Raw genomic sequence first — 16,239 nt, forward strand, 5'->3', positions numbered from 1 at the left:
GTTTTATATTCATATGAAGCCGAATTGTGCGAAATCTTATGCATGAAAAACTTGCTGTGGCCTACAACTCGACATTTAGATATATCGACAACGTATTGTCAATTAACAATGGTGATTTCCATTTCTACGTCGATACGATGTTTATCCTGGTGAGCTTGAGATACAAGATACCACAGAGTCAGACACATCTGTTTCATACTTGGATATTTTCCTCGAAAAAGACATTAATGGTAATCTAACAACCAAGCTATTTGATAAACGTAATGACTTTTCTATCGTCAACTTCCCTTACTTATTCAGCAATATACCTTCGTCACCTGCATACGGAGTGAATATATCTCAGATAATTCGATACACAAGAGCTTGATCTACGTAAGAACAATTTCTAAAACGAGGTAAATTATCGACAAGCAAGTTGATGACAAAAGAATATCAGCCGTCCCTTTTAAAGTCATCATTTCGTAACTCCTAGGGTCGATACAATGACCGTCTCAGCAAATACAATTTACTATTGAGACAAATGCTGACTGAGGTTTTTCATACAAATTGTTAGTCCATTATTTAAACACTGAATTAACGACTGAATTTTCTGTTATTTCCTGATCATGACAAAGAGCAGGTGTGACCGGTCAGCAGGGGATGCTTACTTCTCCATGGCACTTGATCCCACCTCGGATGTTTCGGAGGTCCGTGTTTGCTCTGCTCTTATTTTGTATTGTTTGGACTTTGAGATTAAATACTATTCGTTATCTCCATATTTTTCCATTAGTTCACTTTATTTATATTCATTTACTTTCTTTTGATTTATTCATGTCTATTTTTTTTATTCTATTTATATTTTATATGTATTCTTATATCCTTCCGTTATTTCGAATTTTACACATGTACAGTGTATGAATAAGCACATCTGACTCGAGGAACAATGGTGGTGTAAACTTTTTACGATTTGTAATGTGCTCTGACGTAAACGATTTCAGAGTACGTTAAGTTTTACAACCAAGTTTCACGCGACGAATATTAATAAAACCTTGTCTATAATATATCTTCTTATAATGCTCCTAGGTACACGATTGAATAATTTTTGAAAAGTAAACACAAACCAAACAAAAAACAAACAAGTAAGCAAATGCATCTCTCACGTGTATGACCTTGGCTGTGTTTCTTTGTTGAAACTATTTGAAACTAGTGCATAAGCATAATTTTATTTTAGAAGATCCATCCCTATGTTTCTTAAAATCTATGTGCATTAATTTCACACAATAAATATAATATCTGGTATACCTTTTTATCGATCACACAATTTAACAGCTACACGAGCGTTTTTTTTAAAACTAAATATTAAATTCAAAGTTCATTTTCCTATTTTAAGCATAGTTGAATAATTGAAGGACTACTTTAACATAAAAAATAGGATAAGACGAAACATAATTCTACCTACAACGTTAAAAACGAAAAATATTTTATTCAATTACTGTCCAACATAATTTGACCCTTGTCAAATAGAATAGAAATCAACATCATCGCACACTTATCGAATCTGAGATTTTTATGCATTTCAGTGAAACTAAAATATCTTAATTGATGACCAAATCATCACATTTGGAAATTGGTATGTTTTCGACGATTAAAAAAATGTAATGAATGAATGATAAATGAAAGGTTATATCATAAGGCAAGGCAAGGAGGACATTATTGTTTTTTTTCAAGGATTTTAAATTCTACATAAACGTTTTAATTGAATAAAACCCTGCGGTGCACGGTTCAGTTGTTTTAAATCATAAATTCACGTTGTGTGGGGAAAGATATACCGTGATTACTGTTCACAGTGTTTTAGCAGATAAATATTTCTATTATTGCAATGGATTCAATTAAACATTGTATTGCAGGACTTGTAATAGCATTTGTTTTCGGAGCAGCTTACATTTTCGAGGAGAGATTGAGTGATATTTACAAGGAAGTGAAGAAACGTAATGAAGAGTTATCGATCATTAGACTGACAAATAAACACTTAAAAACGAAAGTAGATACATTAGAGGAGTTTTCGGAAGCTACTGGCAATAAAGAATTCGTAACAGAAAAGAAGACCATAGAAAACCTAAGCAAGCGAGTTGAAGTTGTAGAAAAGAGCTTGGATAATGTGGAAAAACGAATACAAATATATGACAAAAAAGGTAAATTCGATTCATGACACCTGATCCCACCTTGTTTTAGAGGGACGCGTTTACTCTGCTTGAAATTTGTATTTTTTAATGGACTTTTTAGGTTGATTAACTTTCGTTATCGTCATCGTTTATTGTATCAAACCAAATGCATATTTGATATTTCTTTCTTTTTTTTTTTTTGATGAATTAAAGGAAGCTCTAAACCCAAACAGAAACTGATTTTTGGACTCAGAAAAAAATATAATATTAATATACGCATATTGAGACTTTTTCATTCATTTAGAACATTGGGTATGTGCCTTATTTGCGCAGGAAAAAATATTCATAGACATTGAATATTTGTGAGGAGAAATCAAAATTGTTTACGTATACATTGGGAACATTAAAGAAAACTAGAGATACTGTGAGCAATGAGCTCACTAAATGATACCCCCGCCACCCATATGCGTATAAATGGCAGTGTCTATGTTTTTCTATGGGAAACCCAAAATATGTTTCGGAACAAAAAGTAAAGTAGGAGGTTCACAATGGCAATATGTAATAAAGATTCTGTGAAAGTTTCATCAAATTTCATTCAGTGGTATAAGAGGAGTTGCGGATAAGAGATGGGTACCCCAAAGCGTAACAGACGGACGGACGGAATTAACGATTACTATATACCCTCTTGCTTTTCAAGCTGGGGGTAAAATAATTAATAATATTTCTTACCCTTGGTCTTATATAATGTTAAAGATATTTAATCTAATATAAATTATATAATTAACAGTAAATTACAATTTCTTAAAGTTTACATCTAATGTCCTTAAACATTAAAACTGCCTACAAATTGTCCTAACGTGCGTTACACTAAAGTGCGTTATACCAGATCCTTTAAGACTATATTCAATAAATTTTCCAAGTAAGCCGTATTAAATCAATTTTTTAACCAAAACCTTTCCGTTTGTTTGCTTTAATTCCTATTTTAAATAGCATAATATAATTTTATTTGCCCTACCATTGGTTTACTTAGAAATGCATGTGATTACAAAATAATGCTGAATTGTTATTTATATTCACATGTTTTTTTTACAGAGTACGACTTCCATGTCACAAATTGTGAAAAGAGTTGGGTCAAATTTGAGGAAAACTGCTATCTTTTTATTAGCATGAATAAAAATTTTACAGATGCAATGGTAGGTGGATCACAGAGAGAATATATACACTTGATAGAATATTGGATTTCTAATAACTTTTTAATATCACTGAAATATCTCAATATTTTTTAATGATTTCGTTTTTTTTTTTAATTTTTGTATCTATTTTTACAGGATTTTTGTAACAAAGCCGCGGCTGGTGCTCAACTCCTTGAAATTAAAAGTTCACATGTAGAAAAATGGATAGATCTGCAGCTGACGATTCGAGGTATATATTGCAAAAAACATTTTTTTTTTTATCAGGTAGATAAAAAAAAAATTCAGTGATATTTTTCAAGTATCTTTTTTTAGGATATAAAAATGCCTGGATAGGATTGACAGATATGCTCAATCAAGGTAGCTTTGTCCTTATTTCAACTGGAAGTAAAACAACATACACGAATTGGCACAAGAACGAGCCCAACAATTCTGGGAGTGTGGAACACTGTGTTGAGAAGTGGAGTACTGGGTTAAAATGGAACGATAAACGCTGTGACACAAAACTACCCTTTGTTTGTGAGATGAGACCTTAAAAACATTACCTTCTACCTTATCAATAAGTTTTCTATTGACGTGTGTTCTATACGCAAAAGGACAAATGCGTAGCATCAAAATTCATGGCATTAATTGCATATTAAACTGTATATGTGTATATTCCAGCTGATACCAAATCGCAATCAGTATCATTGTAGAAAATGACTAACCTTTATCAATGCAGAATAAGCTTGTTAATTTTTATCTTGATTAAACAAAAGTGCGGATGGATGTTTTATTTTTTTTCAATGCTGTATTCAAATTTGACATTAAAATGCATTATTGATTCTCTATGGCAAACGGAGTCCTATTTAGATATGATATTTTCTCGTCTGTGCAAAGAGCTTTGAACTTATATAAAAGAAGAAGTGTTCTAAATTTATTAGAAGAAGAGCGTATTCTGCAAGTTTGGGAAGAATAAAAATTAAATGCAAAATTGCAATATAGTTAGATATTTTCTTTGATTAGATGCACTTGTGGGTAGCGCATTTAAAATAAAAAGATATTTCTATTTATCAAAAAGATTAAATGGAAGGAAAATATCTTGCTTTTATCACTTAAATTTTCATTTACAAATTACCCCGTGGGGATCTGGGTTAGAATAGGTCCTCAGTACCCCCTTGCTTGTCATAAAAGGTGATTAAATGGGGCAGTCCTTCGGATGACACCGTATAAACCGAGGCACCGTGTCACAACAGGTGTGGCACGATAAAGAGCCCTCCCTGCTCAAAGGCCGCAAATGCTGAGCATAGGCCTAAATTTTCAGCCCTTCACCGGCAATGGTGACGTCTCCATATCAGTGAAATATTCTGTAGAGGGACGTTAAACAGTATACAATCAATCAGTCAATCATTCACAAATTGATGTGGTATAATTCACTGAAACAGAATTAAGAAACCAATGTGACAAGACACCTTGAAAAAATAACGCACTTAAAAAATATTTCAAGTTGCATTACAATTGGGACAGAATCAAGTCACTTTAAAAAAAAAATCACAATGCATTAAATATGGTACTGGTCAAATCAACGCACTATGGAAAAAATCAAAGTACGATCAGAGTGAATATCAACATTTTTTTTTACATTTGAGATAATTAATGCGCTTTGAAAAAAATATGCCATTGTATAAAATGCAAAAAATGTAGACTTTCATTTTAGAAACATATTATGTCATATTCATGTAGCGTAAAATTGTCATATTTCTGTCGAAAACTGATGAATTGGTTTACCCATATCAAGAACGAGGAGATGGGAGGTACATTTACATTCAGAAGAATGCTCAGCTCAACACTTTATCTTTCCTTCCCAAACATATGTAACTGCATAACATTTGATTACAGGATTTTCTGAGAAATTATAATGGATTGAAGTAAAAATTACAGTTGAGAGAGTAATGTGGCGATGGGTTATTTTTCTTGCTATGAAAGAAACGAGTCTACCTTTGTTTTATGTCTATTCACGATAGTTAGAAAGATGAATATGACGGAATGATAGTTTTATAGATTTGATAGAGAGAGGGAGAAAGATAGAAGTGTCATGGTGTGGAAAATCATAATTGGCTTCTTTTTCATAAAAGTTGTATGAGATAAAAACAATTTTTTAGCTTCAAACTTGAACTTCAAACAATTTAAAGGAAAGGAATGATAAAAATACACCTATTAATTCAAATATTGTGTAGTTGGCAAAGATACCTGCACATACATTTATGCATCTTTTAATTGTGAAATGGGATACTACTGATGATTCTTATAAGAAATGAAAATCTTACGAAATTAATAAACAGAGAGCACAATCGTCTGATTTGAATGACGTCAGGATGAAGATAACGCACAGCGATTAATCTCGTAAACCATTCATCAAAAAGAGCCAAGGGTAGAGTAAAAACAGAGACATGTTCAAACACGAGAGGTGTAATCAGGTGTCTTGGAGGAATAAGCATCCCATACAGAGCAGCCACACCCATTGTGAGCTCTAGGTGTTGATCAGGTATACGGGGTAATCCTTAGTCAGATAGTTGAACAAGCAAAGACTACCTGAACATAACGATTAAACATATGGAGATAAAAAACAATATTCAAGATCAAAAATCCATAAAACAATACAAAAGAGAAGCAGAGCAAACAGAGACGTCGTAAATATCAGAAGTGTGATCAGGTGCCAGGGAGGAGTGAGCATTCTTGCATATCAATCATCAATACGAATAAAATGTCGAATATTACTTATTTTTTAAAAGTTATTTAGCTTGTAATCCTACGATATTTTTTTATTTCATTAGTACTGCTGGCGCATTGTTTTTAAGCGTTGTTTTTTTGTAGTGTTTAAGTGTGTTTTACATATGACTCAAAGAAAAGATAAAGGATCTTTATTTAATACTCAGTAATTATACAACCATGGAAAGTTCAAACGTCCAAAGCCTAATTGATTCGGAAATTTTATATCTAAAGAGGAAAACTGTATTTCTAGAAAATGAATTTCAAACGCTATCGTTACAGAACTGGATATAAATAAACAGTTAGTATTCTTAATGAAGAAAGATCTGAACGCTCTTAAAAATGAATCATTCGCTCTTAATCAGAAATATGACATACTGCTGCAAGAGATCTATGCTTTTCAATCAAAGTTTGATGAATGGAAGAAAATCCGCTCATGTAATTGAGCGTCTTTTGTCGATGGAAAACGGTTTGCAGAGTCTTTTGGAGTCTTTGAATAAATCAAAAGAAAATCATCATCAAAAAGCCACAGATGTCAAAGGTAAGTTAGTTATTTTCCAATAGGGAATGTAAATGCGTTACGTCAGTGCTATTTAGACTGTACGTTCAAATTCATTGTTTCGTACATACATGTACTTAGTAACCGAACTTCTATAGTTAAAGGCAATCATTTAATAATGGTATTGCTGGAAATGCTAATTTAAGTAATTCTGTTTATAGAAAGAAAATAGAAGAAGTTCCTTCTTAAAGTTTAAAGTGAATTGCTTAAATGATAAGAGTGTAAACTTAAGATAATTAAAAAAATCTATCGATAAGACCAATCAGCTGCCAATCTAGTCAAGTAAAAAATACAGAATGATATTCTATTTGAATCTGTTTTTCCCTATATATAACAAGAAAAACAAGGACATTCGAGGATATGCAAAAGATTGGAATATTTTTTCTCTCTATTATTCTAAGCTCTCCAGTTCGCTAAAACTTGATTATATGATAAAGTATATAACAGCAAACATTCTGGTGTTACTATATATAGATTCTAGAAAAACAAACTTGCATGAAGTTTTCTTAAAGAATGGAAATACAGTGAAACCTGACCAATCCGACATGCACTGGGAGACCAAATTTGTGTGGGAATAGACAGGGTGTCGGATTGCACAGTGTTAAATACAAAGAAAATACTAAAATAGGCAAGAAATTTAACGTCGGATTTCACAGTGTGTCGGATTATTCAGGTGTCGGATTAGACAGTTTTCACTGTAATCTTCTACAAAATAGCAAAAGTTCTTACTTCAAAACACTTATAGGTTATACATGTATTTACTTAATGTTTAAAGAAAAGGAATTAAAGTTAACTTTTTTATAATAATGATGTTTTGTAATATGGTCGGATGTAACAATTGAATAAAATCTACTTTAAAGTCAAATATACATGTATTAAATTGCTTTCCATAAATCATAATAATAATAATAAAAAAAAATATCTTTTGATTTATTACATTGCCTATCCTTAATTTAAAGGAAACATATTACAAATCAAGGAGGAAGAGGACCTTTAGCTAAGAAAATTCCTGTCAATATTTTTTTCATATATTTTATATTACTAATTTAATATTTACTTAACATTTTAAAACGGTCTTGTCATGGGATTTCTTGACTTATTTAAAAGATATCGCCTCACATATACCGCCCTGTTTAGACTTTGTTTGGAGTTTAGATACTTCATGTTTACGGGCCCATAACGGAGTCCATAATGCGAATTTTTACTCACAAACGATAAATATGATGGATAACACTATATACTCAAGTATTTGATAATATATTAATAGTGTTTAAATTATCTGAAAGACATTGTTTTAATTTCGTATAGTATTTGAGTGGGATCATTTCTGCATTTTTGAAGGCAGCTTCAACGACAAACACCTCATTTGGAAAAAAAATCTGTCAATAAATATTTCTAAATTTAGGATTGAATGTCAGTCCTTATCGTAATTATTTACTGCATAAATATCACAGGGTGAAGCTAACCTCAATATCGCACAGGACATCGTTGAATTAGACGTAAGCATGATAAAAACGCTTCACGTTGTTTTTTTTCCGATTGCGGGAAATCAATTTTGACGTCACATGAAAATACAAACATTTGAAATTATCTAAATAGAGAGAATATCTGCTACTAAACACGAAAAAAATATTAAATTTAAAAAATCTGCTTCCGAAATTTATCACTATACATTGACTGTGACCTGTTTATTATGAAATAAAACTGATCATGACGGGTGTGTGTACTTGATCTCACTGCACTGAGAATTCAAAAACTACGTCTATGACGTCACTGACGTCAGACTGCAGGGTAAAGAGAAACAAATATGTGGATTGGGCAACTTCTCAAGTGTATATCAAAATGATGGCAAGATCTTTAAAAAAATTATTAATGATAATTTCTAAAATTAAATGTTTAAAAATAATTTTAGAATTTAGCATAAAATTACACAAGAACTGTTGATTTTAACAACGTTTAACATGTATATTATCACCGATTATGACGTGATATGTCTTTTAAGTCATGTGAAATGTGTCCTTCTCCCCTTAATATCGTCTTTTTATATTTATAAGTCGGTGTTAAAAAGATGTCAGAGAAAATTGTGTCTTTTATTTTCAACGTTAAAAAATAATGTAACAAATATAGCCCTCTCATTTGGTCAATCCATAAATATATCGACACTACATTAAAGCTTATCGACCAAGCACGACCTCATGAATTGCCTACGTGGTGACCAAGTCTTCCAACAATCTACTGAAATTTTAATGAGTACCGATTGCGCTTCGTTATTATAGACCTTTGTTTAATTTGAATTAATATAAAGCAGCTTTTTTCCAAAATTGTATACGGATATACATTGATTGATTGATTGTATATTGTTTAACGTCCCTCTCGAGAATTTTTCACTCATATGGAGACGTCACCGTATGCCGGTGAAGTGCTTCAAATTTTGACCTTTACTCGGCACTCAGGGCCATTGAGCAGTGAAGGATCTTTATCGTGCCAATGCCTGCCGCTGACACGGGGCCTCGGTTTTTAAGGTCTCCTCCGAAGGACCCGCAACTTTCACTTCAAAGTGCCGAGCGCATGGCGAAGGAACAGTTGCTATCTATTTTAACGACTTGGTCAGTCGCGGCCGAGATACGAACTCACGACCTCCCGATCACGAAGCGAGCGCTCTACCGACTGAGCTACCGTGAGCGGTCGGATATACATTGTAACAAATTACCGATAAAGCGAAGTAATTTCAAAAAAACTAGTAACTTCGTTATAACCTTGTTTTACTGTATGTAAAAAAAGCACTTGGCTTTCGACTCGACATTAAGATTAACGACGACGTATTGTCAAAAATTAATGGAAATTTCCATTCTTATGTAGATATATATTGGTGAATTTGAGATCAAAGATACCATTGTGTTTCTTTTATTTTCAACGTTAAAAAATAAAATAACAAACATAGCCCTTTCATTTGGTAAATCCATAAATATATCGACACTACATTAAAGCGTATCGACCAAGCAGAACCTCATGGATTGCCTACGTGGTGACCAAGTCTTCATAAAATCTAATGGAATTTTAATGAGTACCGATTGCGCCCAGTTATTATAGACCTTTGTTTTATTTGAATTAATGTAAAGCAGACTTTTCCAAAATCTTATACGGATATAACGATTTACGGATAAAGCGAAGTAATTTCATAAAAACTAGTGACTTCGTTGTAACCGTGTTTTACTATATGTTAAAAAAACCACTTTTCTTTCAACTCGACATTAAGATATATCGACGATGTATTGTCAAAAATTAATGGAAATTTTCATTCATATGTTTATACTTTTTTGGGAATTTGAAATCAAAAACACCATAAAGACACATTTGTTAATATTAGGATTTCTTTACTTGAAAAAAAAAATTAATGGTAATCTAACAACCAATTTCTATGAAAAACGAGATGACTTTAACTTTTAAATCGTCAACTTCCCTTACTTATACATGCTCTACGCATGAACAGTTTCTAAAACAAGGTAAATTATTGACAAACAAGTTGATGAAACAAAAATTTCAGCAGTCTCGTTTCATCAGTTGTAAGTTCTATTGTCGATACAATGACCTTGTTAGCAAAAAAAAATTGTCATTGAGTCAAATGCTTACTGACGTTTTTCATACTAATTGTAAGTATTCATAATCTGAATCTGAACTGCTCTGGAGCCGCGAAAAAAGGAGTCAATCCTTACGGTGCGGATTCGAATTCCACTGTGGGAGGTGGTGACCGGTCCTTTTGATGAGATTGTATTAATCGAGGTCTCGTGTCGCAGTAGGTGCTGTCACGAAAAAGATCCCTCACTGCTCAATGACCCCGAGTGCCGAGTACGGGACAATGTTTGTAGCTCTCTACCGGCAAGTGGTGACGTCTCCATATGAGTGAAAAATTCTCGACAGGGACGTTAACCAACATACAATCAATCAGTCAGTCATTATAATCTGAATTGAGGACGGATTTTCCCATTATTTCCCGATCATGACAGGGAGCACAAGACGGGTGTTATCGGTTGGCAGGAGATGCTCACTCCTCCATGGCACCTGATCCTATCTCCATATTTTGGAGTCCGTGTTTGCTCTCTTATTATTTTGTATTGTTTATGGACTTTGATCTTGAATACTGTTCGCTATCTCCATATGTTTCATTTAATATACTGGTAATGTTTACAGTACTGTTTACAAACTTTTATTCGCTACAACTTTATTTCGCGAGTTACTAGGGGCAAACTTATTCTCCACAATTAATTTTGCGATCAAGCCTTTTTGGAAACGTTTTTAAGAGACACAGTGAAACACGAAGGGGAAAATTGACGAATGTAGAATTTTTGCATGACACCTGTTGATTTTGTTCATGCGTTCCGATTAATAAGATTATACCGATCCTTGTTGATTTTATTTTTGCTACTTTTAATTTTCTTGCCATAGAATGTGAAAAGGATGGATCAAGTTTGAGGAAACCTGCTATCTTTTTTCAAGCTTTACAACTACGTTTAAAGAGGCAGTGGTAAGTGGACCAAGGGAAAGAAAATGTACACAGATCTTTTAGTAAATTTTAAATTGACTGGTTTTATCGGAATCCCTTTAAAGTTTTGCTTTTTTAATGCATCACATGGACAAATGGCTTGATCTGCAGTTTAAGATACAAGGTACATTTTGTTATTGCTTTGAAGTACATTTGTCTAGTAGTTGAAAAATGCATTGTTTCCATGATTTAAAAAAAAAATCTGTCAGTTAGGTTTTCAAAATGCATGGATTGGATTGACAGATTTACTCAAGGAAAATGAATATGTCTCAATTTTGACTGGAAGAAAAAAGACATGTACAAATTGGTATAAAAACCAACCCAGCAATAGTGGAAATGTGGAATACTGTGCCGAAAAGAGGGCATTGTATTCATGGAATGATAAGCGCTGTGATGCTAGAATCCCGTTCGTATGTGAGCTTAGTCCTTAAAAGATAATTATCTCGTACATTATTGAACGCGTTTCAATATCAATCGTTTATACGTTTTGTAACAGTTCTGCTTAAATTAATAAATGGAAGTATATGTAGCTACGATTGGATTAATTTTAATTTCTTATTTCCCGGACTGGAAAGATAAGAGAGTCATTTAATATAATAATTCAGCAATTGATTTTCTTTTTCAGTTGAAAAGTTCTATAAGTGGAAAAAGATTATTTTTATTGTTCAAGCAAGATAAAGAATAAGCACACTAAAGTATGTTATTTTGAAGACCCTTTTCGTATCCATTTTAAGATTTGAAATATTATACCGATATATGGCTAAATTAATCTATGATTATTGTATACTAGTATGCATATGCTTTTGATATTTATGCCTTGAAAGTTTTGTCATAAAAAGATATTGTCAATGAAAAGAACATGTTTAGATAAACCTTTAAAATTCCGGAAATTTAAACTGGTTCACATTTGAATTTAAAGCTGAAATGACTCGTAAATAAACCTAGGCCATTTGGAATATTACTATTTACGAGTAGCAACGGGCTATATATATCCTCTATGCATTTGTAACACCTAACCGCTTTATTGTCAGGGGTATCGGTGTGGAATGGTAACCCCTGTTCGTACGGGTTATCTTACATTACCTTTACATTTAATTGAATTCCGAAGTTAACGTGTATTTTATTTTGTTTGTATACTGCACTGACCTATGGAAATATTGTAAGTTTCTTTGATAAATGTTTTCTTACTCTTCTGAATAAGAAGATGTGAACAGTTATTTTTGTCTTCTCCGAGTGTGCAGTATAGCATGCGTCCGCCTACACTGGTGACGATTGATTACACATTAAATTAATGCGAATTAAATTGCTTTCACACGACAGCTAAAGCGAAATAAACTAATGCAAAATGAAATATTAGTTCTACGAATCAGGCTTTTATGACGTCATTTGTAAATGACATCATGTATGCAGAGCGATCGATATAATAATCATGTAGTCGCTTTACTCGATCAACATACTTTTTCTTGATTTTTGAACCAAATATGTAGCAGAGATACCTATATCTAACCAACAACATGTGTCAAATGACTGAATTCTAGCCTTAGAGATGCCTCAAAATTTAATTCGAATTGGCTTTCCTTAGCGTTCACATGGAGCTTATCCGAAGTAATTTGATGCATAATAAATTAATTCAAATTAAACTAATTTGCATTAAATTTTCCTTGTGAACACGATTCAAATTTAATTCATATTAAACTCTTCGTGTGAACAGAGCATTCATTAGTAATAATAAGGTAGAGGGTTCACTTCTTTCTAAAAAATATCTGATTACTATATGAACAGATGATGTATCTTTATGCATGTACTCGAGAATAAAGAAAAATTTAATACTTTCCTACCTGGAGCTATTTTGCTTAATACGTTGGGTTTAACCTTCAGCTCAATTATTTTTTGAAAATCAAATTAATTTAGAAATTGGACAAAATTTTATTAAAGAAATACCATGTACTTTGAACTACTACAATGTATGTATACCAGTGGATGCTTTATAATGTAATCAAAATATTATATCTGATTTCGCTGGAATATCCATTTAAGAAAAGAACATATTTGTCGGTTTTGCATTATCTAGAGCCAGTTAAATATTTTTGCCTTAAAATAAAAAGAATTCATGATCGATAAGGCGGGGTATAGGAGTTTTTTTTATTCAAATGATCTAATGGAAATTTGGCTATCGAACAATGGATGCTTAAACAGGTCGGAGAGAATACTCGAAATCGGGTATTATCCGTGAAATCACGTATAATACTCGATATTAGGGTATCGTTGAATCCGCGAAATCGGGTATTCCTTGCAACTTTCTATAAAAACTAAAGAATAAAGCAACGGCGCATTATGCCAGTAACTGTTACGTGTACATCGTTATCTTGTGGATTTATTTTTATTAAACCTAATTCAAACGGTTGACAAATAAGTTTAAAATCACACGACAAACACTGCTGGGGTAACAAAGAGGACACAATGGCGTTATTATTTTTCAGTATAATCTCTAAAAACAAAGAACTACACTTCGTTTGTCTTTATTTCCCATTAATATATTACATATACTAAATTTTTTTAATTTGGGCACTATTCACAAAACGTGAAATTTTAAAAAAATTAAACGACTAAAGCCTTGTTATGTATTTTTACTGAAAAATGTATGGCGTCCCTTTCTCGTGAAAAATAAATTATTCCTAACAGTTAGAGAGTACAGTATAAGGGAGTCATAATTGTATATCTCTGAAATAATAGAATACCAACGTTAATATTAAGAAGAAAATAAAATAAGATTAAATAGATACCCACGGGAAAAGAGTTTGAAAATAGCTAATTGAAGGTGAGTATCTTTTTTTTATGTCAATTTAGCATGAAATTTTTATTCAAAGACACCGTAAATGTTTTGGTTGCATTTTAATCGATACAATATATGCTATTTTACCTTCATTTTATGCATTTGTGTGAAAATTGAGAGCGAGAAGTCATATGAACAGGATTTTATTTTTTTTTTTGGAAAGGGGGGGGGGGTTAAATAAAAGTCAAATGTGTACATCTTTTTATGAGCTTATAATACAGTGATTTTATCAATATAGATCGAGGTACAGTCATATTGAAATATGAATTACATAGTCAAGTTTTCACATTTCTTATAGTTTTTACGTTTATGAACATGTTAATGAACAAACTGAAATAATGGAGTGTTCAATTGACTTGGAAATTCTTGTCTTACTTTTTGGGAATATAATTCCTCATCGCACATTAAAATTTCATAAAAATCGTGGCCACTTCCTTTTTTATTTTACTATTTGACAGACAGGGTAAATTTTACCTCTTTACCTTCTATATTTTTTTTAATATCGCTGTCTAATACCTCATTATAATATGCTTATACAACGCACTATTTGATTGGTATACAATATGTCACAGTTTTCTTTTAGTTATTTTATCTATGATACGTATCACTCATGGCAATAATTTTTCCTAATACTCATCTATAATGAAAAAATGTGTTTAAAAATAAACATGAATTCTAGTTACTTGTGGTCTTATATTGTGTTAGAAAATAACAGGCTGCTTTTTGTTTACCTACAATGTATATGATTTTTATTTGATGAATAAATCTTCCCTACGATTAAAAATATATGAACGAGTTTAACCGACCGTGACATTCAAAGAGAGGTCTCTTGGACACATGTAGAACACAGTCGAGGTTGTTTTGTCAGAGGTGGTCAGGAAGCCTTTAGCCCCCCCCCTTTTTTTGAAGTCGCCAAGAAATGGTAAAATATTGATGACTTAGCGAAATTAAACGATCAACAGTTATGTTCTCTCATAAGCTGTATTCCTGAAACTATCACTGTATCTGCTAAAATGTTGAAGACATATTTTGCAAATATGTTTGAATGATAAATGAAAAAGAAAAGATTTTCAAAAAAAAAAAAATAGAGAAAGAGGGTTCTTTTAGCCGAAATTTTAGACATTTTTATCATTACATTATTTATACATTCATAATTAAATTTGATTTTATGCACAAGATGAATGTGAAAGTAATTAATGACGCATAATTAGATAGGATAGACAATCCCTTGTTTATATATTGCATCATATCTGGTGTGTGAAATGTGTTTCCGTATAATTTGATTTATTTACAAATTGTTCATTTTTGTCGTGTTGATGTGGAATTATTATAAATTCCCGAATTCTGATACTTTACAATTCTGTTGTGTTGGAAATGAACATTAGGAAGATGCATATACTTTCAACATAAAGAAAAATATAAAGCAAATCGAACGCCTTTTTGTGTGCAGATCATGAAATGTACTGAGCTCCACGGGTATTTGTTGTCCCGAGCGCATTAATCTTGACGCCCAAATTCTTACTTGGCTAGTGATACCATGTGTATCTAGATGAAAGTTAACTCGACAACATGCGCCATCTCATTGTTTAAGTTTTATAAAGTGATTACACCTCCTATACCCGATTTCGTGGATTCAACGATACCCTAATATCAAGTATTATACGCGATTTCACGGATAATACCCGATATCGAGTATTCTCTCCGACCCGTTAAAGACAAAGGACATGGATGGAGGACCAAGGATATTAAACTCACCTTGGATCATGAAATATACAGGGACCTTCCTTAAAGAAAAGTATTTTTGTGCTCTTAGAGAATATTTAGTCATATGAAAATTACTTCACACAATTCATGGCATTTATCTTAAAATCAAATGGTATTTCTTTCCAGCACTAGAAAAGAAATGAGAAATGACATGATCTGAGAGAAAACTATTTATATTTCATTATTATCTGAAATCTGTTCAAAATAGATAGTGATTTAAAACATGCAAAAAATTTTAAAGGATTTTAAAAATAAAAGGCTGAAGAAGAAATAATGATTGAAAAGCTAACATCCTACTATGGAAGCCTGTTGAGGCAATTTCAGAGATAGAAGTATTTCTATTGCGTTTAAACGCAATTATTATTGCGTTTAAACGTGAAAGAATATGATTAAAAAACTTCATTGTCCATTAAAATGCCTAAGTATAAAAGTTACTGTTTGATTTCCTTACGTTTAAAGCGCGG

General features: G+C 32.1%; 1 protein-coding gene across 2 annotated transcripts; it reads left to right on the forward strand.

Annotated features, from left to right (window-relative positions):
• Positions 1-1,850: 1,850 nt before the first annotated feature.
• On the forward strand, positions 1,851-11,989 carry LOC134240604 (perlucin-like protein). Of its 2 annotated transcripts, none has more exons than XM_062722694.1 (4): positions 1,851-2,171; positions 3,234-3,334; positions 3,470-3,563; positions 11,392-11,989. In XM_062722694.1, exons 1-4 carry the CDS (start codon positions 1,859-1,861, stop codon positions 11,607-11,609), a joined length of 726 nt encoding a protein of 241 aa, XP_062578678.1. In that variant the 5' UTR covers positions 1,851-1,858; the 3' UTR covers positions 11,610-11,989. The 2 variants fall into 2 exon arrangements, with proteins under 2 accessions (XP_062578678.1, XP_062578673.1); XM_062722689.1 differs by lacking the exon at positions 11,392-11,989 and adding an exon at positions 3,647-4,088.
• Positions 11,990-16,239: the final 4,250 nt, after the last annotated feature.

This window comes from Saccostrea cucullata, unplaced genomic scaffold, assembly GCF_032062105.1.
Source record: "Saccostrea cucullata isolate Sc308-1 unplaced genomic scaffold, CSIRO_AGI_Scuc_v1 ctg12899, whole genome shotgun sequence".
In the NCBI taxonomy this organism is placed as follows: Eukaryota; Metazoa; Mollusca; class Bivalvia; order Ostreida; family Ostreidae; genus Saccostrea; species Saccostrea cuccullata.

What these genes read in the sequence shown, in the direction of transcription:
- LOC134240604 (XM_062722689.1), top strand. Translation starts at nt 1,859, where the DNA reads ATGGATTCAATTAAACATTGTATTGCAGGACTTGTAATAGCATTTGTT. An exon ending in AAAATTTTACAGATGCAATG is followed by an intron (nt 3,335 to 3,469) that starts GTAGGTGGATCA and finishes CTATTTTTACAG; the next exon opens with GATTTTTGTAACAAAGCCGC. An exon ending in TCTGCAGCTGACGATTCGAG is followed by an intron (nt 3,564 to 3,646) that starts GTATATATTGCA and finishes ATCTTTTTTTAG; the next exon opens with GATATAAAAATGCCTGGATA.